The sequence below is a fragment of the Parasteatoda tepidariorum genome, chromosome 4 (assembly GCF_982258835.1).
Source record: "Parasteatoda tepidariorum strain Cologne lab strain chromosome 4, Ptep-v5.0, whole genome shotgun sequence".
Taxonomy (NCBI): Eukaryota; Metazoa; Arthropoda; class Arachnida; order Araneae; family Theridiidae; genus Parasteatoda; species Parasteatoda tepidariorum.
Window position 1 is genome coordinate 34050922 of NC_141758.1, and position 12133 is coordinate 34063054.

Here is a 12133-nt window from a genome sequence, read left to right on the forward strand (position 1 = left end):
TTTTAATTTTCTTCTTCTTCTTTGTGTTTATATAGAATTTTTATAATATATACATAACCAGCATTGTTTAAAATTCACTCGAGTGAAGTATATCATAAATGTTCCCACTTCTATGCTGCGTCGGGAGTGGTAGGAAGAAGTCCACAATACATTTCTGTTTATGATGTGATACGTTTTTGTCTTAGGAGTTATTTTTAACTTAGAATGTAAGTGTATATGTATGTATATAGATCTATATGTTTTTCATAAACTTGTACATGCAGACAAAAAATAACTAAGGTAATAAATACCATTTTGAAAATTATTTGTAACTGTCGAAACGAGACTAATTTCAGATTTAAAATCGCTACAGCTGAATTAGGTAACATCAAGTTCTTGCCTAAATACATTAAAAAAATTGTTCCCCACTGTAAATGCAAAATTAAGATGTTGGGAATAAGCTGACAAATCATATGGATTGACGTCGTAGAGAATTTAAACTTATTCAAAAATGATTAAGATATTTACGGATATATACGCTTTTTTTCAAGCTTATTTTTTAGAAATAGTTTTGCCATTTGCCTTCACATTTTGTGTGTGTTGTTTATAAGTTTTTTTTATTAAACTAAAAAATTTTATGTTTTTCCGGGGAGTACAAAAAGTTCTAACCGAGTTACGTTATATCATTTAAATATTAAGTTTCAAATTTATTAAGATAATTCTCATTCACTTAGTATTATAAAAGGTAGAAAATAACGGTGATTTATTAACAGTTACCAAAAACATGGATTAAATATTTTCATAATGGCAAACATTCTGTAGATAATACTTACCTTTGGTATAGGATGACTCAACTAACTGGTATGTTTCATACAAATCGGTCGTTAACCTTTTTATTAATAGGTATGCATTCACAGGATTCCATAAGAACTGTTCTACATTTCTTTTGGCCAATTCATGTACTCGTCCAAACTGTTCTCTTTTCCTTCAATAAAAACAATACTTAAATAATTTTTTAGCCGACACATATCTTTTTTTAAACCGAAAAAAGCATTTGTTTACAATATACAAGTCTTTTTATATTTTATTTTATAACCGTCGTTGAACAGCCGATCCAATTTTTGGGTTTACGACTACTAATGTTCAACTCAGTAGCCTTGTAATTTTGAACACAATCCAGAAGACAATTGGCCTTTGCAGAGGAGAAATTGGCCTTCGCAGAGGATTTTCTGATAGAACTAACCCTTATTATCTTTTAATCGTTGCATTTGTGGTACATGGAGAGGAAGACCACGAGAACCTCCCACGGTTAGTCTGACGGAAAGGGGACTCTAACCCATGATCCGTCAACAACTGAGGATATTTCACGTCAGCGTGTGGTCGGTGCAAGCTAGATGCGGAATTCGTATCGGCCAACCTTGTTTGGGATTCGAATCCGGTTCACCTCATTGGAAGACGAACGATCTATCCCCTGAGCCATCGCGACTCAATACATGAATCGTAAGGCTCCAAAGCGATTACTTTTCGGAATTAATTCATGTTTGTTTTTAATTTTTTGATTCGATATTCATAGTTGCCAACGTGAGAAAGACTTTGAGAAATGGAAATTAATCAATAAGACCCACAACGGCTCAGTCACTCAGTAACTATTTTGACGCAGATGGGACAGTGGTATCTCTTCTGACGCTCTAATTACAAATAAAAACATTTTTTAGTATTTTTTCAATTATAAAAAGCACTTAAATACTTATTAAAAAATCTGTTTGATTATCGGAATTATATTTGTACTAAAATATAAAATTCAAAAAAAAAGTAGTTCGAAAAAAAATAGTTTCATTCATATTAAAAAATTTATCGATATTTGATTTCGTAAATTTAAGAAATTTCAATGATGAATAACTGTTTCTCTTAGATCTAAATAACTGTAAATAAGTGCAAATGTGAAAAAAAAAATTTGAAAATGAGTCGTGTTTTGAAGATTTTACCTTTAATTCAGAAAAAGACGCTGGTGGTTCATGTTGATTTCATAATCATAAATTATTAAAACTCTAAATATAATATTTCTTCAGTTATTTTGATCTAAATTGATTAATTGAAACAAAAAGTGTAAAAAATAAGTTTTTTGAAAAATGTTCTGCATTGAACTGTTACTGTGAAGAACTAAGGTTCAATCATTACAGGTGGCTTGAAGTTTACCCAGCTTTGGATCGATACGTATGAGCTTGTCTGGGAAGTAAAGGTGGCTTGAGCGCAGTGCTGACCACATTGCCATAATTATGCCGTTGATCATGAAATTGAGGAGTCTTAACCTCCATGACCCATCTGAAGAATGATTTAATTTAATTAATTAATAATCAATGTTGAAAAAATATCTGAAAATTATGCTATTTTATCTACACTTAACAGCATAACTGCCTAACTATTAGCTGTTGTAAACTATTGTTTCAATTATTATTCTGTTCTGTTTTGTGGGTTTTTTTATGAATATTTAAAAGTAACAATTACACATGAAAATATAAATATGCTCCCATGAAGAAACATATAGGGAATGTACGAAAATTAAAAACGCTCTTCAGGATCAATAAAAGGCGATAATTATGAAAAGATATTATTAAACATACTTTTAATTTTTAAACGTTTATCTTTTATATTTATTTTATAACTTATGATTTAGATATTAATTGCTTTACTTATTTTATTCTTTATTACTTACTATTTTTCTTACAAACAATTAGCGATAGCAAGAGGTGATATTTGAAGTTCTTGAAAAAGTTGATTTTGGAACCATTGTATAACTTTTAAGTTCATTTTATTATTATTAAAATTATAAATGAATCATTATTGTAATATTTCATAAATCAAACAAAACCCTTTTTGAAAATCAATGAAAGGTGATGTCTAGCAAAAAAAGCTATCAATTGTGCTCAGGCATATACTCAATTATTTTAAAATGATGTTTATCAAATTTTTTTTCTATTTGCTTTACCTGTTTTTGAAATGGCATTTAATTGCTTAACAATAAGGCTTTCAATTAATAATCACCAAAGGTGATGTTTAAAATTTTTAAGAAATCAACCTCCAAATTATCGTAAATTTTTTTTTTTTTTGAGAAATAAAAAAAATCGAATGTAAATTTTACCTTTTTAATTGCTGTAATCTTTCTTCTTCAGTTTCAAGATACAAATCTAATGAATTTAGAACATTTTCTTCAGTTACTATCAATTCTTCTAAATCAGACACAGCTGTATAAAAATGTAGTTTAACAGTTCGAAATAGAAAAAAGAAAAGAAGGCACACATATCCTGCATGGGCATCAAATAATCTCATAGTTCAACTGAAAAAAAGAATTATGGGAAGAAATCAAGATTGAAAAAAAAATTTTAATTTAAAAGCAAAAATAGATTAAAAATGTTCATTGTCAAAAGTTATTGACATTATCCATTTACAGGAGAATTTGTACCCCTGATGCGCATAAGCGGATCCTATTAATAAATTAAATTAAAAGACGCTTAATAATATTAATAAATTAAATAAATTAACTTTAATAAATTAAATAAATTAAAAGACGCCTATGAAGGTGCTTTTCGTTAAAATGTCATGTTTTTTAATTAATTAAGATGCAAAGTTTGAAGTATAGCAGAACTTATAACACTTTATATATTTTTGAGCCGCTGTGGCTGAGTACTTAAGTCACTGAACTATTAAAAAACTGCGGTTAGATCAACAGTAGTGGCATCAACAGTGGTAGAACCTCTCCCCCAGCTTCAAATCGATGGGTATAAGTAAAGTGCGCACCATATTGCCTCAATAATGTCCTCAAAATTGTTTAGCCTTACCCCCCCCCCCCCTCTAACCAACGTCTCCTATAACTGAAAGCCTCCGCACTGTTTCTTATGGGTAGTCCGATCAGAGCACTATGAAAATAAACCCGTTTTAAAAAGAGAAATTTTGTGTAAAATCTAGTAAAAATAAAAAATGGTAGCAAATGCATTCTAATTTATTTTTTTTAAATTTATGAATATTATTGTTTTGTCTTATTTACTTGTCAAAAAATACAGATTCAATTCTCAAATATACATGATAAATGTCTCTCAATTACTTTTAAAATAGAATATGGGTTCATGCGCTCAACTGATTCACTTTTTAAATAGTCTACGCAGGCTACTTTTAAAATAACGTGTTGAGCCTTTCTGATGTAGGAGGTGATGCTCTAGCCCACTGCGGGATATTGCGATAATACCTTACTTTAATAAACATTTTTAACCTTTATGACCGTCTTGTCTGACGAAATTGGCTGTTGCGGGCATGATTTACTTAATGGAATTTGCACTGGTAATTTGTGATAAGTAAAATGTATAAGATGATTTACATAAATATAATCAGTTCACTTATATTCAATGACTTAGTTAAATACAATGAATGATAATTAATCTTCGATGTTTATAGGAACAATATTCAAATTTAAAAAAGAGATCTTAAGAGGAATATTATTTTGTAAGAGTTTGACTTGAATGTCACGTGCGCATATTTTGAATTTAATATCGGTATTAAATGTCTACTTAATCGCTTTTAACTTCTCTGATATTTTTATATGAAAGCAATGTATATTTTGTATTGGTTTCAAATAACAACAATAAAATAGTTCAATTTTTATATGATTTAAACGAAAGTTTTTTTAAAATAATTTTAAAAAGATGATTTTTACTTATTAAAACAATGTTATTCAATGCAAAGCATTTAAGAATCTATGAAATAATAGCAAGAATATTTAATGATCATTTTCTATCTTTTAGGAAAATATTATTAAAGCCTACAGTGCACAAAAAAGGGAACCTTTTGAATAAGTTTTAATCTAATGATAGGAATTTTACAAACTGAGACTCAATCACTATAACTTGAAAACTTTTGAAGTGAATTTTAAAAAAATTTGCGGATAATTTTGAAATTCGCTCTGCAAAACATAATTTCATGCAAAAATTAGTTTAAATATTTGTTTATTATTATTATTTCTATAATAAATAGCTGAAAAATTATGAAATTTAAGGTACACAAATTCTTACGTCATTTTAAAGAATGCAATTTTAACCCTTTGCTTACAGTGAACATAAATGTTCTATCATCATCCATGGTCAACATGCTGTATCAGCGGTGAGGAAAAGGTTAAATGAGAAAATATAAAATTTTAACGAAATCGAACAAAATTTGAACTGTTTAATAGCTTTTGAAAGAAAGATTGCATCTTAAACTAGTGACTTTTACTTATTAATTAATTAATTAACTTTTGTGAATATATAATTACTGTTATTCAAGAAGAAACTATTTCTCCCTCTAACGCATACGAGAGTCAAAAATCCGAATCCGTCGAAGAATTTATTTAATAACAGTCGTAAAACTTTTGTGTTCTAAGGTACAATAATTTTGTAAATAATTTTATAGTGTCTAGTTTTACATGGCAAGAGACTAAATGTCCCACACTGCTGCTACCCCCCACAGTTTGGGGCCAAAAATTCGAATTCGTTAAAAAAAAATATATATATTTATTCAGAATAAGTGCGTTTTAATGTCTGATTTCAAAACTCAAATTATCGTCTGCTATAATTAATTAGCATATTTGAGGTTTTCACCCTGGAACCAATAAGATCGAGTCCTAGAAGATAAACATCCGATTATTAAATCAAAAGTTATTTTCAGGGTGTTCCATTTTTCTTTGTGCACAATACATTTTTCCCTTCTGGAATTTCAATTTTAGTGGTTATACTTTGTCCTTCCTCAGAGAGTGCTTAATTTATACATTTATTCTCCATTTTAATTTCCCCTTCACTTTTACACTGTAGAAGACTTTTTCTGCATTTGTAAATTATGAAAAAAAATATTTGTCTTATTGCATATACTATTAATTCACTAAAAATTGAAAATTCTCAATTACTTCCCTAATTTTAATATTCATTTTTTTATTAATAATTATTTGCAAAACAATACAGAATGGTTTGAATAAAAACACAGTTGTTTGGCGATTTCCTTCAAAGTGAAATGCAATTTTCGCCAACTGAGTCGTACCCAATATAGATTATGCTTATACGCTACGCACCCATCATATAGGAATAAACTAGTGGTACAGCCATTTCACTTTTAAATGTTCAATGTAAATAGAAAGCTTTTACATATTTAATTATAAACTATCTACCACCGTTATTTACTTCTTTTTTGATAAAATGCAGTTCAATATGAATATTATATCTATAAATAATTGATTAGTTAAGAATATTTGCTACTCCAGAAATCAAAGTCGTTATAGGCTGTTTAAAACCTGATTAAAAACTTCCTACACTTCAAAACTATATTAATAGGAAATAACAGTCGTCATGTTTCAAGAGCTAAAAAATAAACACCCATTTTCAAGACTTGCCAGACGTGAAGGAGAAGAGACAAAAAGTGATTTGAAATATGAAAACAAAGAGTAACCAATGAAGAATGGAAGAATAAAGGTAAGAAACGAACTTAGAAAAAACCACAGTAGTTAAGAGAGGGACAAAATGAAAAACAGAGCAAGAAAACCACAGTGGCCGAGAGGGGCGAATCAAGATAAAATGCATTTAATATGAACCAATGTTATAAACAAGGGAATCAGCATTCATGTGAATAAAACAAGATTCCAGAGCATCAAGATTAGAAATCATCAATTGCTGCACTGCGCTGAAATTTCGGATGATCTGGATCATCTTGATGCCCTGGAATCTTGTTATATTCATATGAAATCTTATTCCTTTGTTAATAACATTAGTTCCTCAGCAACTCTCCATGGCGCATGGAAATGCAATTTACCTTCAATCGTCCCTCTCGCCTTGTAGTTTTTCTTGCTTTGCTTTCCATCTTTTTTCTCTCTTGGCCATTGCTGATTTTTATTGTCTAGTTTCGTTTCTCCCCTTTATTTTTCCATTTTTGTTATCAACTTTTTTTATATATATTTATTTCAAATCACTTTCGTTACTTTTCATTAACGTCTGTCAAGTCTTGAAAATGGGGGCCTATTTTTGAGCGTTAGAAATATGTCTACTGCTATTTCCTATTTATATATTTTTGAAGCGAATGAAGTTTTTAATCTTGAAATATCTTACAGATTCAGTTTCTTAAGATTATTACTTTAGTTCTAAGTTGGTTTCACTACTAGTTTTTTCCCCCTCTTTTCCGGGTAACAATCAGCCTTGCTTGGTTTAGCAAACTAAAACACACCTTTTAGTAGAAATGCGTTAGTATAAATTTTGTTTGGTATCGCTTACAAACTTTTCAACTAAGTATTAGTTACAAAAACCTAATACTCTTTGACAATTTACCTGTGGGACTCTTATTTTCACTAATAGAAAAAGTGCCTTTGCATGTAAGTTAGATAAAAATTTTATCACACAATGTATGTTATATTATATATATTTGTGATATGTATATCACAAAATGTATAATTTTAAATAATAAATAGATTTTGTTTCTTAGGAATATTCGGTTTTTCCAGTTGGTAAATGCTAAGATTGAAAGATTAGAGTTACTCGTCTTTAACATTCTGAAAAAGAGACATGTTTCAAAAATTTTCATATCGGCATTTAAACTGTGAAGTGCCAGATACATGCCGCAATTTGGATCTTAAATAAAAGTAGGAGGGGATTATTAAGTCAAATTTATATTGTTCTTATTAGAGCTGAAAGTCAAGATTGAATTTATATGATTGTATTGAATTTTAATTCCTTATTGTAGACTATTCGCTTTAATTGCTGGCTATTAAATTGCATATTTATGATCAGTTGCCATAGCAACGCGAAATAAAGGGAAATATAATGGAGGGTAGAGGAATTTCAGTCTGATAAATATAATAGAAGTTGCAGTTTTTCTGCAGCAGGTGTTCGAAAAGCCGTTTTACTCTTAAAAATTAAACGACGACCAGGGAAAAATCTTAAGCATTTTTTTTTCTCAAGTATCTGACGATCTTCTTAAAAAAAATTTTAAATAAGTATTTTATTAATCACAGCTTTTATTTCTGATGAATTTTTTGTAGGTAAAATGCAATGTTTGCTTCATTTATTTTGGCAGAAAACAGCAAAAATGAATTGAAAGTAAAATTTCTATAAATAGGAAATCGCGATAAAAATGATGGGAAAATAGAAAATTTCGTGCGTAGTAAAAGCTCCAAGTTAGAGTGTCAAATCCAAGAGACATCGTAATTATACCCTCTAAAATTTTTGTCCAATTTCCTTCATTGAATCGCCAGTGGTTCTTATTTTTTGAGGGGTGGGGGCTAAGGCTAGACTTTATAAGTAAAGCATATATTAAGACATATTGTAAACGTATTAAGACTGTTTTCTTTTGTACCGAGAAGAATTACATTTCTTTTTTCATTGTTTTATCATTAATAATCTTAAATTACGTTTTATATTAAAAATGCGTATTATAAATTACGTCACAGTCCTGGAGCTCAATCTAGTATTGTTATGAATTCGATTTTGGTGTATTAACATAAGCTGAAAATGAACCGAATTATGATTTTCGTTGAAATGAAAAAAATGAATTGCTATCAACGTTGAAAACTTCTAGAACGGAAACATATATTTTTTTATTAACATTCTAGTTATTTTAATTTGACTTGGAAAGCTCGATAAGAAAAGCTAATGCAATATCTTACAAATGCTTTTCCTTTTTTCAATAGTATGTTCAATGCATTGTTATTTGATAAATTAAAATTTTTTTTTAAAAAATGAGCTATTTTTATAGGTATTTGATTTTAAATTCCTGCCCTAGATACAATTTCTTAGAAAATCAGCGCAAAAAAATTTATGAACGTATTTCCGAACTTAGTTTTCGGAATGAAACTAATTTCCGATTCGAAATCCCTACACATAATTCGGTAAAATAAGGTACTTGTTTAAATGAAACAAAAATAATTAATTATGTTTCAACCACATTTTTACGTTAGTAAGCTAGGTATCATTTCTGGCATTGTTTCACTTGAAGTCAAAATGAGTGACCATTTTTTTGATTTTTAAACTAAGAAGACCAAGTGGTTTTTTTGAAAGTGGTTTTCATATGAAAACACCTACGTGAAAAAGTAATAGTACATGAACATATTTTCCATATCACGCAAACATTTCTATTACCTAACACTATAAGTTTAAACGAGCAATGTTTATTAAGTTTCAGACCAAAATACTTACGTTTATATAAAAAAAAATATCCCATGCTAGATTAAACTTGAAATAAATCATAGTAATGATGATGTCGTACTGTGACTTTTCTTTTTATTTGAAAAGAAGAACCACACTCTTATAAAAATGTTAGGCATTAAAGGGTTAAAGTTCCAAAGAAACATGCACATTGTTTGCTAATAAAAGAGTTTACAAATATGAAAAATGAGTTTATTATCATTTCTTTACTAAAACTAATATCACAAACTTTACTACGGCATTTTATTGTAAAAGAATTAATTATCAAATTATTCTTCATTTTAACACGTTCACGCTGGGGTGACCCAGCGGTGGGTCACGCTAGATTGTCTCATCTTGGCAGCGCACCGGAGTAAAAACTGGTAACAATAAATTTCATTTTTTAGTTTTTTTCCGCGAATAATAAAAATCCATAACTCCCAATTGTTTTTAACGGATGCAATTTTTATATTGAATTGCTTCATCGCCGTGATAAATTTTCTTACAGTGAATTGTTATTCTTGTGTGTTAAACCTCTGGAGCAGTACGGATGAGTAAATTTGATGCCAGTTTAATATTTTGTAGATCTTTTACATTTAAAAGTAGTAAACTTAAGTCCTTTTCATTGAATTTTTCGGAAAAAAGCTTCCTGTATAATTTTGTCTACTATGTAAGCTTCATTAAGTTTAGTTATCTACGCTTCAAGTCAATTATCTACGCTTTATGTAAAAATTTATTTCAGTGGTAGATAAGTTAATGTATTATTTTTTATTCATTTAAACTTATTTTCAGTACAACTAGCTATAAATGATTTAAAAGTTCATACGCAATTAATTTGTCTATGCGCAAGCCCTCCAGAGAAACGAAGTACAGGGGAGGGAAATACTTCTATACTAACCCAGGTCTGCCAACTGCTATGCTTTTTGCGAAATATTTTATAGAGTGGTAGACATTTAAAAACCAAAGCTTTCAGAATTTTCAACAGTTTTGCAGAAATGTTAAAAACTTCACCACGAAATATCTAGATTTAGACTGATGTTGAATACAGATTCTATTCCATTCAACTAAATAAAAAATAATACATTAAAACATGAACTTAGTTACCACTAGAATAAATTTTTACGGGAAGCGTTGAAAGTTGGCAGAATTGCCTTTTACAGTCTTTTAGAACAGTCTTTTAGAGATAAATAGTTTCGAAGATTTTATATGGCAAAACATTTGGCACAATTTGAAAGAACATGCTTGAAGATTTTAGAAATGGTGATAATGTTCGTTGTTAATTAAAAGTGAAAAAAGAAGGACAGGACAACACCAACATAAAGTCAGACAACGAAAACACATATGGCATTAGCATACCTGCCAACCTTTGATCCTTTCCATTATGATTTTTCCCAGAGGTAGTAAAATGGGATTAAAATTTCAATTGTAATCTAAAAAATACGTTGTATTTTAAATATCTTTAGCAGAACAACCATGCCTATGCCTATGTCAAGTCTTTACCTAAGTGTCGGCCCCGAAGGGGCCCTAACTCATTCGTCGCAGTGAATAAAATTTAAATGGTGAGCCTAAGCTCAAAAGCAGGGGGGGGGGTGTGGTAATATAAATCTCAGTTGGATACATGGGGTTAATACAATACAATAATACGATAATAAAAGAGAGATAATACAATAAGCGAGAATAAAATAAAAGAAATATGTACAGCTATTTACAAGGCAGAACAACCATGATAGTAACACATACTTATCTATATGCGTAATTTTTTAAAAAATAGTGGTGAACAAAATCATTTAAAAATTAAGTTAATAAAAGAAAAAATAGTATATATTTACTACCACTTTAAATATTAAAATAAAATTTTACGCCAAATGCGTAAAAGTTGGCTGGTATGCATTAGTAAGGTTAAATTGAAAGTAAAAAAAAATTTTTAAAAATATTATTAAGTTAAATTAGTCATATCAAATAAGTGAGTCAAAAAGGAAAATGAATTACAATAATAGATAAATTGGGGAGGCACAGTATTCTATTCTGAAGGAATGTCATCCCGGAGCAGGTGGAAGATGGTAATTGTGATAAGAACATCATCACATGAGCTCATTCAGAACACGTGCACAATCGGAGGGAAGTTCAGCTGCGTTAAAATCAATCAATAAATAAATTCTTACAGAAATTTGCTAAAAGTTGGCCGTAATTCTATTACCACAATGATGGATGGAGATGAACGAAGAACGCATACATTTCGTGGATGTAAATTAATAATATAACTTCTTCAGAAATAAACCACGTGTTACAGATACTGTCGACGGCAAATAAATGAATTTAGCTATACATTAACAACCTAATTCAGCACTAAAATGACAAAAAAGTGCTTTTCACATACCTTTAGTGTTTTTGAGTGAGAAACTTGGAATTATTAAGTCTTGGTAAGTAAAGAATCGAGGAAACCAATACTGATGAGTTAAGGTTCACAATGTATTTTTCAAAAATCGTCACAGCATTTCCATTTTAGACAGTAGAAATACACCGCAAGGAAGAAAATTAATGGTTTTGTGTTTTATGAGGTTTATTCAGTCGATAATATTTGTTTAAATAGAATTTTATTGCTGACAAGATTTTGGAACTGTAACCGTTGTGGAATATACTTATTTTTACAACAAAAAAAAATTTCTGATGAATTATTCGGATTAAATCGGATCAAACTCAGATTTTTCACCCCCCCCCCCCCACCCGAATAGGAAGGAAAGACGAAGTTTTTTTTTCAATCTATCTTCTTTTATAGTTTAATAATCGCTAAGTTTTGTTACTCTAACGTTATTTTAGTGCATCATATTTCTTCTCATGTCTTCAAAATGATTCGTTAAATGACAATAATTCTTTCAAAAAAAGTTATGAATTCTTATCTCAAAAACATATATTATATTGTGGAACTTGTATAAAAAATATTGTTTAATAATTAATTTCCTAATGATGAAAAA

General features: G+C 29.3%; 1 protein-coding gene across 1 annotated transcript in view; it reads right to left on the minus strand.

The window, feature by feature from the left end:
• The window catches only part of LOC107445316 (prolyl 4-hydroxylase subunit alpha-1), an 80709-nt gene extending 69029 nt beyond the window's left edge, over positions 1–11680 (minus strand). Inside the window, exons 1-3 of the mRNA XM_087160900.1 lie at positions 11539–11680; positions 3119–3313; positions 813–964 (exon numbers count right to left, since the gene is read on the minus strand). Of these exons, the coding sequence (XP_087017026.1) occupies positions 813–964; positions 3119–3306 (340 nt within the window). The 5' untranslated portion in view covers positions 3307–3313; positions 11539–11680. The remainder of the gene's footprint in view (positions 1–812; positions 965–3118; positions 3314–11538) is intronic.
• Positions 11681–12133: the final 453 nt, after the last annotated feature.